At 47.2% G+C, this 17,716-nt stretch overlaps 2 protein-coding genes across 2 annotated transcripts in view; both read left to right on the top strand.

Annotated features, from left to right (window-relative positions):
- Positions 1 to 5,741, top strand: part of TM9SF3 (transmembrane 9 superfamily member 3) — a 40,046-nt gene extending 34,305 nt beyond the window's left edge. Inside the window, exons 11-15 of the mRNA XM_048502628.1 lie at positions 1,033 to 1,101; positions 1,214 to 1,360; positions 2,164 to 2,247; positions 2,918 to 2,994; positions 3,506 to 5,741. Of these exons, the coding sequence (XP_048358585.1) occupies positions 1,033 to 1,101; positions 1,214 to 1,360; positions 2,164 to 2,247; positions 2,918 to 2,994; positions 3,506 to 3,573 (445 nt within the window). The 3' untranslated portion in view covers positions 3,574 to 5,741. The remainder of the gene's footprint in view (positions 1 to 1,032; positions 1,102 to 1,213; positions 1,361 to 2,163; positions 2,248 to 2,917; positions 2,995 to 3,505) is intronic.
- A 2,361-nt stretch (positions 5,742 to 8,102) lies between these two features.
- On the top strand, positions 8,103 to 17,297 carry LOC125436052 (eukaryotic translation initiation factor 3 subunit F-like). Its single transcript, XM_048502629.1, has 5 exons — positions 8,103 to 8,425; positions 10,477 to 10,547; positions 11,837 to 11,916; positions 16,016 to 16,153; positions 17,075 to 17,297. The coding sequence occupies exons 1-5, from the start codon at positions 8,140 to 8,142 to the stop codon at positions 17,280 to 17,282; spliced, it is 783 nt and encodes a 260-aa protein (XP_048358586.1). The 5' UTR covers positions 8,103 to 8,139; the 3' UTR covers positions 17,283 to 17,297.
- Positions 17,298 to 17,716: the final 419 nt, after the last annotated feature.

The raw sequence follows: 17,716 nt of genomic DNA, 5'->3' as shown, positions 1-17,716 counted from the left end.
GAAATACACCGAGAAAGTGGCCTTACTGGTAATGAGGCATAGACAAAGAATGGCAGTGGTTGGGGACCCGCCCAGAGGTGGGATCCAGCAGGTTCTCACAGGTTCCTGAGAGTAGGTTACTAATTATTTGTGTGTGCCAAGAGGGGGTTACTAATTTATTTATTTATTTATTATTCGGTTTTATATACTGCCCTACCCCCGAAGGGTTATTTTGTCACGTGATTTTGCCACGTGATTTTTGCCTTAGTTACGCCCCTCCTCTCAGCAGTAGCGCACAGAACTTGAAGCAGTCTAGCAGGAGGTACAGCAGCGTGTGTGGCAGCCTGCGCCTCATGGCATTGACATCTTCGATTTCCCCGCCCCAGGAATGCCTCCGGCTCGAATGGCCGACCATGCCCCGTCAGGCTTGCCCTCGCCCATCCCCATTGGCGCTACGCCACAGTTTGAATCCCACCACCATGGGAACCTGTTACTAACATTTTTGGATCCCACCACTGGACCCGCCCATCACTCCCCCAACACCCCAAGTTATTCCATTTTGTCATTTCACTCCACGCTCCCATCCGTGCACCTCATCCTCCTCTCTTCCAACCACCGCTAGCTAGGCAGCCAAGAGACACAGAACAAACATAGAGAAACACACTTCCACCGCACTCACCTCCCAAATAAGTTTGGCCACTGATTCCACTTGCTCGGGCACCTTTGGGGGTTGGACGGTGCCTCTGCTCCATCTTCGGAAATACCCAATCAGAAGACTGGAGGGCCCTGGGACCCAAGCGGACAACAAAGAAGGTCCAGGAAGTGGCAGCAGATGAGATCTTTTGGTGAGACAGAGTATAGCAGAATCCCAAAGAAAATATCTGGATCCCAGCAGTGTGGGGCTCTCCGAGGTGTTTGGAAGCCTTTTAGAACTTGCTGCAAACATCTTAAATCAGCAAAGATATTCTCTTTTATTTCGCTGCGTTACAGAAGAGCTGCACAATTAAGCACTTCATTTGTTTCTGTCTTCTGTCAATTCTGTTTGCTTTTCAGGTTTATGGAACCAGCTGTTATTGTTTGCCTAGGTGGGATTCTCCCATTTGGATCAATTTTTATTGAAATGTGAGTTTTTTTGGGCTAAAAATAAGCAAGCTTTACTAGTACTCTTAGATGATGCTTATCAGCATGGTCTAGTGAAAGATATATGTCTCTATAATAAAATCTTTTTCTTTAGGTATTTCATTTTCACCTCCTTCTGGGCTTACAAAATCTACTATGTCTATGGCTTCATGATGTTAGTGTTGGTTATTCTCTGCATCGTGACAGTTTGTGTGACAATCGTATGTACGTACTTCCTACTAAATGCAGAGGACTATAGGTGGTAAGTATGTGTGTTTTAATTGGGCAATGTTAACCAGCAAGAGAGGCTAGATCAGGGGTAGGGAACCTGCGGCTCGAGAGCCGCATGCGGCTCTTCTGCCCTTGGACTGCGGCTCCACGAGCCAAGCTGCCGGCCCCATCCTTGCCCGCCCTGCAGGCAGCAGGGCGGGCGCACCAACTGCCCGCGGCTGGCTGGGCCGCGCCATGGGCTTCCCCTCTCGCCTGCCCCATTGGAGCGGGACGGGTGCTTTCCCGGCGGCTGGCAAGGCCAAGCCGCTGGCCTCATCCTTGCCCGCCCTGCAGGCAGCAGGGGGGATGCATCCATGCGGCTCTCAGAATGAGCGGAGTAAAAGGTAAAAAACCCCAATATATACAGTGTTATCTTTATTTTAAATGTCAACAATTATTTGTGGCTCCAAGTGTTTTCTTTTCCCATGGAAAACGGGTCCAAACGGCTCTTTGAGTGTTAAAGGGTTCCCCACCCCCTGGGCTAGATAAAAATGTTGGCCTATTTAATTGAAGTGTCTCCAATGCTAGTATTTAAAAATATATATATATATGAAAGGGACAGGGGCTGGAAAAATGGAACTGCATGAAACCGGATCCGAAGACACCTTTCAAAACAGCGTTAAGAAAATAAAATCTCAGTAACTCTTTCTGCTACCTTTCATTAAAGGCAGTAGAGATGCACATTTTAATGGCGTTTTGCAGAGATTCTCGCTTTGGCACGGGGAAACGGCATGGTTTGCCAGTTTTCTGCCTAATCCAGAGATTTTGGTTTCTTCTTTTTTTTTCCCCCTTCAGGCAATGGACGAGTTTTCTATCCGCTGCTTCAACTGCAATCTATGTTTACATGTATTCCTTTTATTACTACTTTTTCAAGACAAAGTAAGTAGCCTGTGACATTGGCATGTTCTATGGCAGCGATGGCGAACCTTTTCGAGACCGAGGGCCCAAACTGCAATCCAAAACCCACTTATTTATCGCAAAGTGCCAACAAGGCAATTTAACCTGAATACTGAGGTTTTAGTTTAGAAAAAAACAGTTAGCTCCGAGGCGTGCGTTACTCAGGAGTAAGCTTGGTGGTAGTCGGTGGCTTTGCTTTGAAGCATCAATTCAAGTCTTCCAACGGGTGAATCAAGACCCAAGGAAGGTTTACTCAAAAGCAAGCCCCATTGCCAGCAACCGAGCTTACTCCCAGGTAAAGGATCACGCTTTAGTTCTTCACATGAAAATCAGTGGGGTTTAACAGCGCTTAACAGGGTTACCTACGCTGCTTCCCCAAAACTAGGTCTTAGGTTTAATGCTAATAATCGAGCCCAGCGGCCCAGACCAGCCTAGATGTGGGGGGGGGGGCACTCTGCCAAGTGCCCACAGAGAGGGCTCTGAGTGCCACCTCTGGCACCCGTGCCCTAGGTTCGCCACCACTGTTCTATTGTTTAGATAATAAATTTTTCATTTCAAAAACGTCCAATTGCTGGCTCCAGAATTATCTTGAGAAACAGTGAACACCTGACGCGTCTGATGAGGGTGTTTTATGTTCTTTCTGTCTCCCCAGAATGTATGGCTTGTTTCAGACATCATTTTACTTTGGTTATATGGCAGTATTTAGCACAGCCTTGGGAATCATGTGTGGTAAGTTCAGAATTTATTTAGAATCTCAGGCTGTGTTTTTGTTCATGTCTTTGCTTTACTGGATTTCTGGATTCCATGTTTAATCAGAAGTTGCCTTCCTGGACACTGGACTGTATAGTTTCTGCCCCAGTTGTAGCAGTTAAGTCACTATCTTAGCATTTATGGAAAGGCAGCAAGTACCTTGCTTGAGAAAGCCAGTTTTGCTCGACCTGGCTTTCCTGAATCCCTTTATCCTCGCCCAATCCCCCCTCCTGCTTTCCCTGAGAAAGTGTGAAAAGAGTTGTTTGGAGGCCTAGCTTGCAAAATGTTAGCATGCATTTTTTAAAAAAAATTAATCTAATGGTACGTATATTTTCTGAGTCTGGGTGCTGAGAGCCCTTCCTCGCGCAAGTGGAAAGCCTTCGACAATACATTTTCTGAGTCTATTAGTACTTACTCCCAGAAAGTCATGTATAGGATTGTGGCCGTTGTTATAGTTACTCTTATCTGACATTCTGTCTTGTTTTTGCAGGAGCTATTGGCTACATGGGAACAAGTGCCTTTGTCCGAAAAATCTATACTAATGTGAAAATTGACTAAGAAACCTGAACTCTGGAACAGTCGACATTTTGGGGGTGGGCTGGGGAGGGAGCAGAGTATATAAACTTGCACACCAAAAAAAAAAAAACGCAAGAAGAAACCGTGTGTGTAACACTGGGCACTCTGTGGGTCTCTGTTTTGTGGATCATTTAAAGCAACATCTGTTTTCATTGATCCTGCATTCTTACTGATGTTCTCCAGCTGTTCTCAACAAATGCTTGGATTGTATTCAGTAGGCATCACCACAGTACAGGCTAATCTTCCCCAAATGTAGCACACTAAAGTTGCAATAGACTAGCTCTCTTCAGTGAAGAGGACAAAAAAACTGTATTTAAGCATTTGTTCCATTCTATTCAAAAAGAAAACGAAAAGGCGGCTCCTTAAACTTGGCTGATTAGTCACTGGTACTTAAAATACTGTTCCAGAAAGATCCCTTCCTCCAACTGTAATGCTATTCGACAGGGTAAAAGTAACGCTGGGTGTTACCAGGATTAATTTGCAGAGTCATCACATGTTTGTTCAAACATGCCAGATAATTTGCATGCAGTGTCACCAATCGAATTGGACCAGTTTCCCATTAATTCATCTTTAAAGGAATATTCAGCTATATTTGAGATCCATCCAAAGAAACTTTGAGTACAAAGGTGGAGTTCTCTGCACTGTAAGTTGTTTGTACAGTTAGAAAGCAAAACTATTAAAAAGATGCAATCTGTTTTTATTAAATACTTGGACGTCTAGATTAAAACAAATAACTGAATGTCTATAATTTCTGTTCTTTTTTTTCTTTATCTTTTTTAGTTTTCCCCTTCTGTCCCCCAAGGTTTGGAGTGTTTCCTTGATGATGTAAAAGGGGTAATGTGTATAAAACATTAAATAATGTAACTTAGATGTAGCTCCAAAATGTATTTGGATGTACAGATTTACTGAAGAATACTTTTTTCTGATGATTCAGTGTACAAATGTGTGGATTTAGGTGACTTTTTACATCTTGCCTGCTATTGCATGAAACGTTGCGGGGGTGAGGGGGGGCTCCTCGCAATCTCTGTGTGCGTCTTGTTTTCCGTTTCCTGAAACTCTTTCAGAAGCAAAACCCTTGTAATTTATGACAGTTTAATTTTGTTTGATTCTCTCTGGACACCAATGTAACATCTTGAGCAATGCTGCTTTTAAGTGTTCAGGAAATGAAAATAAACTTTTCGGACAAATGTTCTGGTTGTCAGAAAAAAAAAACCTAGATAAACTTAATGGTCGGCAGTGCTCATTTTTAAAAGTGCTGCGGCAGAAGTTCTGTTTCTAATGAGGCAAAAGCCCAAGGATGTGTTCCAGGTCCGCTGCGAAGGTTTCTACCCTCCGTTGAGAAAGAAGTACCCTGGGGCAGCAGAAGAGTTCTTGCCAAGTGTTCTGAAGGTGTCGGGGAGAGAGGGTTGGCAAATAAAAGTTATAACTTTATTGATTCTTACTAGTAATAAAGTCTTTGAAGTTTGTTGTTTCTAGAGAAGGTGTGAGATGAATTTTGCCCTGTTCCCAGTTGACAAAGATAAAAACCAAAAACTGTGTTCCTAAAAGACAAAATTGGGGTGTGTGTCAGTGATGCTTCATCCCAACCAATTCTTCCACAAATAAGTTCAGTTGGAGAGTGATTTTCATTTGCAAATAGTGCCGGAAGAGGGAAAAAGTACCATTTTTAGTGAGCGAGTTGTCGTTGGAAATGTTCAAATGCCACGGTGCATTTTCAGATTTGAGTCTGCGGTTCTTTCTTTCTCTGTCTGAATAGGTGATAATTATTAAATTATTTGGGGGCCCTTGTTTGTTAGTCTTTGCAGTTCATTCTCTATCTTACTGTACAGTTTCCCTTTGGTCTTGTAATACAACCAGGAGAATCCACCCAATGCAGCTCCTTTGCTTTCGGCAGCTTTCAGACAGGACCCATTAAGACGAACTGACTTTGCTCAGCAGTAATATGACTGTCAGGAGCTCCTTCAGATGTCTCATTCTGCAGATCAGAAATCTCCAAACAGGCTAGGCATTGCTTGACCTCACGAATGACGACCCTTTTCTGTTTCCTTCACTCTTGGGTTTGTGTTTTCTGTTCCCCAAAAGATCCTAATTCTGTACCAAGGGGGAAGACAAATTTTATAACCTGAATAAAATAGGCAATTAAGCAATAAGCTTACTTGTATATAATTGTTTTTTCCAGTGTGTTATTTTAAAAGGCCAGGAATGATGGACAGGAATGGAATGGGGATCCACGTTTTGGTTGCGAGTCAAATCACAGGAAGAGGGAATAGGAAGTGACTGGGGGAGGTATTTTCCCAAATTTCTCATGGCTACCCCTGGGACTGTAACCCCTTTGGCTTTTCACCATCTCCTGTGCCTGCTTTCGAGGGGCTTCTGCTGTTTCATTGGTGTGTCTGTGTGTGCTTAAAACAGGGTTGGGGTAGGAGGCCGACTTGCCAGCAGCCATAGGCTAAACCATGGCGAAAACCCATCTATTTGAGTATGCATACACACAAATAGCCCAAGGCCTTTTACAGACTAATGCAACTAGAGGGGCCTGCAACCTGCGGCTCTCCAGATGTTCATGAACTACAATTCCCATCAGCCATGCTGGCAGGGGCTGGTGGGAATTGGAGTTCATGAACATCTGGAGAGCCGCAGGTTGCAGACCCCTGAACTAGACCCTACCGCACAGTCTTAGAAGCTAGTTGGATTTCAGAACGCTCAAACAGCACAGATATGCTAGAAGCCCATGAGCACCGTGATGCCCAACAACTTTCTTGGCACTAGCCAGGTACTTTACAAAGTGGGTGGGGCCAAATGAGGATCTTGCCCAGCAAGGGTTCTGATTAGCCATTGAAGATTTTGTTTGACTAGTTGTCTACGAGCATGTGAAGCCATAAAGCAAAGACCAAGGAGAGAATGCACAGATGGCAGTGGATACATATAGCAGGCTGGTTACAAATATGTGAATAGCAGCAGCAATGTGTTATTTTAAGCAGATACATGGTTCTGGGAATGCCTCTCAGTTAACTAGATAACATCCCCCTGACATAGATAGCACCCCCCTGACACTGATCCCATCTTCTGGAGCGTGAAATTATCTGCAAGGCAAGTGAAGAATTTGTTGGACCTTATACTTTTGGCAGAGTTTGACCCCCAACAAATATCAGGATAATTGAAATCTCCCATTACTGCTACTACTTTCTGAAAATTTGGTTATTTGTTCCAGGAAGGTATCATCCAACTCTTCAGTCTTGCTTTAGGGTCTGTACTAGACCCCCCACAATAAGATCACTGTTGTTTGCCTCCCCCTTGTTACCCAAATACTCTCAACTTGGCTTCCAGGATTTAAGTCATGGACCTGCTTAAAGCTGTAATCTTCCCTGACATATAATTCTACTCCTCCTCCATTCCTAGTTGGTCTATTTCTCTGAAATAGATTATACCCCTCAATTATTACATTCCAATCATGGACTCATCCCACCAGGTTTCAGTGATGCAGATTATGTCATATTTGCTTTGCTGCATTAAGAGTTTGACTTCGTCTTGTTTATTTCCCATGATCTGGCCATTAGTACAGACATCTGCACTAATTCCCCCCAGCTAGTTATTTAAGGTTTTTTTCCTTCCCACTGTTGGGTTCTTGAGCTCTTTGCTCAGTTCTCTCTATATAACCTTTGGACCATTATTTGTTGCACATGATGGACTCCTGCCCACTTAAATACTGTCTCCCTGCCCCACATAACTCAGTTCCCTCCTGATGTCCCTGCCTACAGCGAAGAGGTGCAACCAACCCCTTGGCAGTACATCTACATGAAACTGCAGACCATGCAGAAGAGTCATAGTCGTTCAGAAGTGGAATGAGTTGCCAAAGGAGGTGGTGAGCTCCCCTTCACTGTCTGGGATGCTCTAGGATAAACCTGAATGGAGCAGGGGGTTGGACTAGATGGCCTCTATGACACCATCCTAATCTTATGATTGTATTAATGGGTTGTGAAAGCTGGACAATGAAGAAACCAGGCGGAATCACGCTTCAGACACCCCCCCCCTCCCGCGCAATTAAGGAAGCGGCGGCGTCCCTGGGCAGCGCCTCAGCAAGACCACGCTGGGCAGGACTTGACCACATCCGAACGGAAACGGCTGCTTCCGGTGGGCGGGCCCTGCCAAGCAGCCCCCAGAAACTTCGCCCCCAGGCTCCACCCCCTCCCCGGGGTCTCCAAGAAGCGCCCAAGACAGAGGGAGGGAGAGATCCCAAACCAGCCGGAAATCGGCGGAGGAGCCACCCTTATGCCATAGAGAGGACATCCAGCTGCCAAGACGCTCCAAAGAACCGAGGGGGCGGAAGTAAGAAAAAAAAAAAAGGTCGGCGACCTCTCTGCCGAAGGAAGAGATGACGTTAATGTGCCGGGTCCTGTCAACCAATCGGTAGCCTCGTCCTCTCCGCCTCGTGTTTGGTCGGCCTTAGGCCGCCGGGGGGCGGGACCTCCTCAAGTGACCGGACGTGACTGACACCCGAATTAGCCTATCGGCGCCGCGGGTCACTTCGCCCGCCCCTTTCCAGACAAGATGGCGGCTCCAGCACCAAGCGCTCCTTCGGCTGTGGCGGCGGCCGTGGCGGCTTCTCCCCCCTCGCCGGCGGTAGCCCAGGCCCCGCCCGCCCAGGCCCCGCCGCCAACGGCCCCAGCCGCTCCCGCCCAGGCGCCTCCGCCGCCGCCGCCTCCTCCGGCCGCGCTCTCGGCACCCTTCCCCGGCGGCCGCGCGGTCCGCCTCCACCCGGTGGTGGTGGCCTCGATCGTCGACAGCTTCGAGCGGCGCAACGAGGGCGCGGGCAGGGTCATCGGCACGCTGCTTGGTGAGGCCCCGGCGACGCTCTGCGCATGGTCAGGGGCACTTGGGCCTGGCGGGGCAAGAGCACCCTCCCCGGCTCCCTCCTTCGGTGGCGCCCTGGCCGGGGGGGGGGGGTAGTACCGGGACCTGCGGTCTGGCTTATTCCCTGACCTTTGGCCCAACAGGGAAACCGGGGGGGGGGAGGACTCTCCCGCTCTAACCCTATGAGGTAGGCTGGCCCTGGGGTCAGTGCACCTCTTTGGCATGGGTGGGATTCGAACCTGGGTCTTCTAGGGCCTCCTGCACCCGGATTCTAACCAGTGGGCATCATCCCCCAACACTAGGTTTAGCCGGAGCGTTTAATGGATTCATGTTTTGTGCTATAATTATTACGTTTCCTATGGGGTGACTGGAAGTTGTCACTTTAGGCAAAGCTAACCCCCCCCCCCCCCCCCCAACACACACACACACAAATAAACCTTGCAGGATTGGGTTAGGGTTAGTGAGTTTAGGAACATCTGTTCCGTGTACCATTTGGCATCCATTCAGTGCAACATTTTACTGGGTCTTTTTCCTTTGATGTACTTATAGGTTGTTTCCTTAAACTTCTAGTTGAAATCTGATAACAGCTTTTTTTTTTTTATAAAGAGAACACACCCCATAATACTGGCATGCTCAAGGTGCTTTTCTTGTGATCCTTCCAGCAGTCTTCTGGGAGGGGCCATGAGGAGCTGCAGGAGCCTGCTGCCTCGCCGCCGCCTCCCCCGAATCAGTGGGAGAAGAAGCTTCCAAACCAGCTGCCACTTTCTCTTCCAGAGCTGCTGTTGCTGCTGCTCCACTATAACTGCTGTTTCTGGACTGGGCTTTTATGGCACCTGCTGTGGGGATCTCTCTCCTGCCTTTTAGTCTCTATTCTGTTTAATTTGTTAAAACTTTTATATCCTGCCTCTCCTCTTTTGGTTCAAGGCGGTGGAATAATAGCAGTGGAAACAGCCCCAACTAAAACCAAAGGCAACATAGCAAGAACCAATCCCTCATTCCCCCCCCCCCCCCCCAACAAACAAAAGCTCCGGAGAACAGGTAGGCCTTGCAGTGCCTCCTGAAGAGCTCCAGAGAGGGGGCCCGTTCCACAGACCTGGAGCCACAGTGGAAAAGGCCCAGGCGCTAGTCGATGCCAGAACACTACCCTCCCCCTTGGCTGCCTGCCAGATCATTGTAGTTGGTGCACAGGGACATATGGAAGGAGGCGTTCCTTGACAATTCTCATGTGAAACAGGCTGAGAATCAGTGGTTTTAACCTTTGGCCATTTGTGCCTGGGTTGTTGGGTGGACTGTCCTTGTTCCCTGAGTGCATTTGTGGTGAAATTGGGACTCAAAGCGGTCACTATCACCACCCAATCCCAATACACTGTAATTCCCTTTATAATGTTCAGTGTCTCCCTGGTGTGCAGTACTTTCTTGTGAGTGTGTGATTGATGCATTGCTTGGGGGGTCACCACCCATATTAGTAACCAAGGGAATGTACCACAGGGCCTATGGTCGGTCAGCCCGCCCTGCCTGCCTTTCCTTCCTGCCTTCCTACTTATTGGCTGCTCTCCCCATATGACAAATGGCTGGGGGAACGATGATCAACAAGGCAGTTCCCTGCTCCCTCATACAATTAAGCTCTCAAAGGCAAATTTTCTTTTCTTTTTTTGGTTAAGAGATTTGCCATCTTGAGGGCAGAGAATACGCTCAGACCTCCTCAAGTTGTGTTTGAGAACTTACTTTTATTTTTTAATTTACAAACTCACGTTTTACTTGTGGAATCTTGTGGCTACACAGAAGCCTTGTGGTTAGTCCAGTTCTGTTCCCAGCAGGCCTTTGGGCACGAGCTTTGCCATTCGAGTGAACAAGGTGGGTGCCTGTGGAAAATCAGGAGTGGAGGAGAGAGAAATGGTTTGGAAACACTTTTCCAAATATTTCCCCTCCAGTCCCCCTGTCTTGTGTACAAATGGCTTGATTTTAGTGCTTTAAATGAGTCACCCCCTTTTTCATTGTAATGACAACCCAACCGACTCTTCTTTCATTCCACAGGCATGGTTGACAAACACTCAGTGGAGGTCACCAACTGCTTCTCAGTCCCTCACAATGAGTCAGAAGATGAGGTGAGTGCCCCTTGGTCTCCTTTGGTATCCCTGCTCTTGTTTGCTCGTTACTGATCATACTGGAAGAATAGGGTGCGGGTGCAGGAGGCAGGACAAGGAGTGCTGGCAGCAAAGGACTTGACAGCATTTCAGGGCTCAGAGCAGCCTTCTGCCAGTCGGAGTGCTTGCTGCTCCCTGCTGCAGACCGCAACATTGTGGGGTTGTTGCTGGGATAGAACATCCCCGTAAGCAGACCGATGTGTGTGCACTGCAGGACAAGTGTTCGATGTGTGTTGCACGCTCTTGCAAGGGTGGGGATTGTGAAGCTTTTCACATACGTTGTCATAGATTTATATAAAGTAGCTTTACTACTGTCCTACTGTTAAGTACTAGACACACTCTAGAGCAGTGTTTCCCAACCTTTTCGATGTCGCAGTACCCTTGACCTCGCTCTTCATATCTCAAGGTACCCTTGAGGTTCATTTGAATTTTTTGCATTTTTAAGGGTTTTTTCCCTTTTTTTGGCCTGTAGGTGGGGGTAGTGGCAAGCAGGGGGAGGGGAGGGGAGGGAAAGCAGCATTGACAGCCGCGTTGTTTGTTTACCTAAATTCGGCATGGATTTGGGGGGATTTAAAGGGAAAGCTCCCTTTAAATCTACCCCCCCCAATCCACACCACATTTAGGCAAATAAAACAATTCTGTTTTAAATGTTGTTTAAAGGAAGCCCATGAGGTTTCCAAATCCCCCTCCCCCGCCCCTTCAAAATCCATTTAATTCCGGGGGGGGGGGGCAGGTGGTAGCATTGTCAGGGTACCCCTGGGACGTGCTCATGGTACCCCAGGGTACCACGGTACCCTGGTTGAGAATCACTGTTCTAGAGCCTATTTTAAATGCCTAATAAAGGTTGTTGTTACTAGACACTTCTTCATGGGAGCCTGACTACCACGGGCAGCATGCATTCTAGATTATTTGGAATGGCTCCATTAGTAGGGCTGTCATTGTGAGTCATCTGTGAAAGCTAGGCTAGATGACTCTTCCCTTGACTTTCTCTGCCTGCCTGTCCTGGCGGCTCTTCTCCTTCCTAAGGCAGAGCAGGGCAGAACGCTTCTTCTCCTGTTTCTGTGGTCTGCATCCCTCACATGCACAGGGTCCAAAGTTCAGGCCTTGCGCATTTCCATTTAACATTTTTATTGTTGGAAAGGACTAATGTCTGAGTCCCGAAGAGGTGCTGCCGGTCAGTGTTTGAGGCTGAGCCAAATGAATTTGTTGCTGCAGGTTCTTATGATTTGTTGCTGTTGTTTTTTTTTAAGGTGGCCGTGGACATGGAGTTTGCCAAGAATATGTACGAGCTGCACAAGAAGGTTTCCCCAAGTGAGATTATTCTTGGATGGTAAATTGTTATTCTTTGTGTTTACAAATACAGAACTACACAGCAGTATAGCTGGCTTAATTGTCTTGTCGTGCAGCACAAATGTTGCTGTTCTTCTGCTGCGGTGGCAACTGAGCAAATTCCTTTGGCAGTTCAGGAGGGCTGAATTTTCCAGGGTCTTGGTTCCCGTGTACAGAAACTGTGTGTGCTCAGAAAAGCCATGTGCTGCCCTTTACACAATACGACAGTGGGGTATATTTGGTGCCGCAGAAGGACCAGGCGCTCTTGGTGTGCGTGGCTGGTGGGCTGCCAGTTGGTGTGGACATAATTCCGAAAAGGTCTTGCCTTGTTGCCGTTTGCATCCAGTATCGGACATTTGTTGCTGTTTAATTGATGACTTCAGTGAGAACAGATTATAGGGATTTGTCTATATCAATGGTGGAGAACCTGTGGCACGGGTGCCAGAGGTAGCACTCAGAGCCCTCTTTGCGGGCACGCGCAAATAGAGTCCTCCCCCCCCCCCCCCCGCAATATCTAGGCTGGCCTGGGCCGCTGGGCTCAATTATTAGCATTAAGCCTAAGACCTCGTTTTGGGGAAGCAGTGTAGGTAACCCCGTTAAGCGCTGTTAAACCCCACTGATTTTCATGTGAAGAACTAAAGCACAATCCTTTACCTGGAAGTAAGCTTGGTTGCTGGCAGTGGGGCTTGCTTCTTAGTAAACCCTCCTAGGGTCGTGATTCACCCGTTGGAAGAGTTGCACGGTTGCTTCAAAGCAAAGCCACCGACTACCACCGAGCTTACTCCTGAGTAACGCACGCCTCGGAGCCAACCGTTTTTTTCTAAACTAAAACCTCAGTACTCGGGTTAAATTGCCGTGTTGGCACTTTGCGGTAAATAAGTGGGTTTTGGGTTGCAATTTGGGCACTCAGTCTCGAAAAGGTCCGCTATCACTGGTCTATATCCATAAGCTGATGTTGTGAGAGCCTTGTATTTATATAAATATTAAATTGATACGTCAGCCCTGCTGTCCTTTCATTCTTAAGGAATATGAACATTTTTGTAAAATTTGCTTGACTTTGTTTTTCAAAACCGTACCCATGCAGCAGCACGCCATATGCCTTTTTGCTCGGTTCCTGAGGCCAGATGCCCTGGCAGCACCGTGATGCAAAAGGCGGGGCTTGCGCCTGGTGGAGTACCAGAGAAGCCACCTGCACTGCTGCAGCATGCCCTCGTATTTCACCCACCCCTCTAACCCCCCAGCTCTCGTTTTGTTCTCTGGCACAGTGAAATCTGCACAGAAAGGATAGTGTGTTTTTCCAGTCCCTGGGCCAAACCGATCACTGGGGGTGGCCAGCCTATGGTGCTGGCAGGGACTAACGGGAATTGTAGTCCATGAGCATCTGGGGCACCATAGGTTGGCCACCCCTGACTTAGAAGAGAAGAAGAGTTTGGATTTATATCCCCCCTTTCTTTCCTATAGGAGACTATAAGGGTGGGGATTGTGAAGCTTTTCACGTACATTGTCATAGGTTTATGTAGAGTAGTTTTACTGCTGTCCTACTGTTAAGTACTAGACACGCTCTAGAGCCTATTTTAAATGCCTGATAGAAGAAGAAGAAGAGTTTGGATTTATATCCCCCCTTTCTCTCCTGTAAGGAGACTCAAAGGGGCTTACAATCTCCTTGCCCTTCCCCCCTCACAACAAACACCCTGTGAGGTAGGTGGGGCTGAGAGAGCTCCGAGAAGCTGTGACTAGCCCAAGGTCACCCAGCTGGCGTGTGTGGGAGTGCACAGGCTAATCTGAATTCCCCAGATAAGCCTCCACAGCTCAGGCAGCAGAGCGGGGAATCAAACTCAGTTCCTCCAGATTAGATACACGAGCTCTTAAACTCCTACGCCACTGCTGCTCCCAAATCTTAACCTCCTACGCCACTTACCCAAATCTGGTCAATTTCCTTCCTGAGGAGACTTTAAAATACCCTGTGAGTACTTGCTGTACAACACCACCACCTTTTATTGGCGTATAAATACATAAAATAGCATAAAGCTACCCACTAAGGATAGCAGATAGGGGAAGTAGAAAGTATGCAAACTAGTTTTAGTTGATTGTCCATATGATTAGACAGGAGTGACTTGGAGATTTCGGATCTTCATTTCCCTTACTAGGAATGTGGCTACATCAGTAGTAATCTGAGGATTGTTGTTATGGAGTAAGTATTTGAGTTTTCCTTTGTCAGAGGTCAATAGAGCTCCGAGAAGCTGTGACTAGCCCAAGGTCATCCAGCTGGCGTGTGTGGGAGTGCCCAGGCTAGTCTGAATTCCCCAGATCAGCCTCCACAGCTCAAGTGACGGAGCTGGGAATCAAACCCGGTTCCTCCAAATTAGAAGTAGAAGTAGAACTTCATTCAGATGGGGTTTGATGAACCTGTCTCTTGGGGATGTGTAGAAATTACAGTGTAAGAATACATGCTCTGCGGTCTCTATATGCCCGTCAATATGGGCAAAACCACTTGCTGTACGGGATATTTGTAAATCTTCCCTTATAGGTAACCAGTGGAAGAATGCTAAGTCTAGCTTGCATAAAAACACGGCAAAAGCATGGGGAGGTGAGATTTGAAAAGTATGCTGGAGGGAGCCCAGGTTCGGAGGCAAGTATGGCAAGGCAAAGCCTGTCTGAGACTAAATGGCAACTTTTGTGATAGACTTTGTTCTTGCTGGAATTGCTGGCTTCCACTTTTTGAGGGGATACTGGGGCAATTTTTGCTGTTTAAGGTTTGTTTTGGTTTTTATTTAAAAGGGCCTGTTAACAAGGAAGGAATAGATTAATTTGTGAAGTGCCGTATATACTTTTGTATAAGTCGAGTTTTTCCAGCCCATTTTTTGTGCTGAAAAAGCCCCGCTCGACTTACACAGGAGTCAGCTGTATTTTAAAAAATATTGTAGGGTTTTTTACTTTGTCGGCCTCCAGGGGGTGCAGTTCTTAGGCTAGTTCTGGGAGTTATTTCAGTTCTGGGAGTTATTTTAGAATATCATCAGGGGACACTCCTGATGATACCAGCCAAGTTTGGTAAAGTTTGGTTCAGGGGGTCCAAAGTTATGGACTCCCAAAGGGGGTGCCCCCACACCCCATTGTTTCCATGGGAGCTAATAGTAGATGGGGCTACATTTTGACGGTTCATAACTTTGGACCCCTTGAACCAAACTTCACCAAACTTGGGTGGTATCATCAGGATAATCTCTTGCTGATACCAGCCAGGTTTGGTGATGTTTGGGTCAGGGGGTCCAAAGTTATGGGTCCGCAAAGTGGGTGCTCCCATCTCCCATTGTTTCCAATGGCAGCTAATAGTAGATGGGGCTACCCTTTTGAGGGTCCATAACTTTGAACCCCCTGAACCTAACTTCACCAAACCTGGGTGGTATCATCAGGAGGGTCTCCTAAAGATACTCTGAAATGTTGGTACTGCTAACATAAACATTCCTCCCCTGACAGGTTGTGTAAATGTCCCTTCTAAAATGACACCTGCCATGTACAATTTTAAAAATATGTACACTAAAAATAATGAACTATTCTTTTAAAAAGCAGGGTAGTTTTGAATCATAGTGAACAGGCATGTTCATTCCAGTTTTTATTGTAAGATCCATTGTTTAAAACCCTTCCTTACAAAAAAGCTAAGGTTTTTGTACTTTTAAAGTTATTGTTGATATCATATTGTTCTTGATGACCCTCTTTTCCACTTACAGAGCTAGTTTACTCTTTTTCTTTGAAATAAATATTCAAAAACATTTAACTTACTGATGCCTCAATTTATACAACTTTATTGGTATCTATATTTTATTTTTGAAATTTTACCTGTAGTAGCTGCTGTGCATTTTCCCACCCTTGACTTATCAACGTGAGTCAATAAGTTTTCCCAGTTTTTTGTGGTAAAAATAGGTACCTCGACTTATATGCGGGTCGACTTATACACGAGTATATACGGTATCTAAATTCTCAATGTCACACTGTATAACCGGAAAAACATTTTCCTGTGTTGGGCCATAGCTATCTTTGAAAGTTCAGTATTGATAGAATAGGTTTTAGTGTGCAGAGTTCATAATGATCTCAACTTTTCCTTGAAGGTATGCAACAGGACATGACATCACAGAACATTCGGTTTTGATCCACGAATACTACAGCCGAGAAGCGCACAATCCAATTCACCTCACTGTGGACACCAGTCTGCAAAATGGGCGCATGAGCATTAAGGCCTATATCAGGTATTGGCTGGAAAGGCGAAGGCTGCATTGCACCATGTATAAGTAATGGCCTCAGAAGATTCACTGCACCACTGGAACATTCCCTAAGAACTGCAGATCAGCAAATAATCCAGAGAACCTCTCCATCTGGGGAGAGCAGAAGAAATTGCCTTTCAGCCCTGCCCAGCAACAGTTCCCGCTGTGTGGCTGAAATGGCTTTTCTGTGGAGAGAGCAGCAGTGGCGTAGGAGGTTAAGAGCTCGTGTATCTAATCTGGAGGAACCGGGTTTGATTCCCCGCTCTGCCGCCTGAGCTGTGGAGGGTTCTCCGGGGAATTCAGATTAGCCTGTACACACTCCCACACACGCCAGCTGGGTGACCTTGGGCTAGTCACAGCTTCTCGGAGCTCTCTCAGCCCCACCTACCTCACAGGGTGTTTGTTGTGAGGGGGGAAGGGCAAGGAGATTGTCAGCCCCTTTGAGTCTCCTGCAGGAGAGAAAGGGGGGATATAAATCCAAACTCCTCCTCCTCCTCTTCTCCCTGGGTGCTGTTCAGGTTCAAGAGATGGAGGGAGTGGCTGAAAGGGTGGCTTGTGTCCTCCGATTACTTTGTTCTCGGACCAGGTGAAAAACCTTGCCTTTAGAAACATTTCACTGACACTGAAAGAGGAGCTGTTTCTTTGGTTTTGCCAAATGTTCCATTATTTTGCATTGCAGAAGTTAGGAAAAAATACTTTTGAAAGAAGGAGCTTTTCCCTCCTCAGTTTTTCCACATTTTCCTTCTGGGCCTTCATATCTCTTAAGTGTGACTGAATGTGTGATTGCTGTGTGTGATTTCATGAGTTGTGGAAGATTTTGGCACAGGAGTTTATGGGAATTCATGCACTGATGAAGCTTGCTAGGTCAAATTTGCTGTTTCACCTAGAAGTGTTTCTTCCCTCTAGTACTGCAATGGGGGTCCCTGGTAAGACGATGGGAGTTATGTTCACGCCCCTCACAGTGAAGTACTCCTACTATGACACGGAACGGATAGGAGGTAAGCACTTGAAAGCTTGGACAGTCATAAAATCTTTGTCAGGTTCTCCAGGGTGTCCATGCGGAGCTTGTGCAGATGGCCTGTCCTGGGTATTGGTGGTTTTTGGTGCTGGATAGTCAGTGAGCTGGAATCTAGAAAGGGAGCGCATGAACTGAACCTGTTTGGTGTGCCAGCAGCAGTCCTGCCCAGGGAAGAATGTTGGGGGCTACCCCTGAATTTACTTTTGTCCTGCGCCTGGGGCCGGGGCCCGCTCCGGGACCCCTGTTGCCAACCCACCTTCCCCTGCCCGGCTGCTGGAATTACCGGCCTCACTCCCGTTCTCCGGGGAGTGGACTAAGTGGGACAGCCGCTTTAGCCACAGGGTGGCCCGACTGCCCACAGCTGCCCTAGGGCCTGCAGCACGCTAGGAAGGGAGAGTAGGGAGGCCTCCCTGCTAGCCCCTGGAATGGTGGCTTCTCCCTTCCCCCCAGTGCCTGCCCCCTCTGATGGTTCCCTGCCCTTCTTGCTTTCCTGGGCAGTCGCCCCTTCCAGCCTCTCCTCTCCTTGTACA

This window comes from Sphaerodactylus townsendi, linkage group LG07 (assembly GCF_021028975.2).
Source record: "Sphaerodactylus townsendi isolate TG3544 linkage group LG07, MPM_Stown_v2.3, whole genome shotgun sequence".
Lineage (NCBI taxonomy): Eukaryota > Metazoa > Chordata > Lepidosauria > Squamata > Sphaerodactylidae > Sphaerodactylus > Sphaerodactylus townsendi.
The sequence above is the reverse complement of the archived record's forward strand: the minus strand, read 5'-3'. Positions and strand labels throughout refer to the sequence as shown.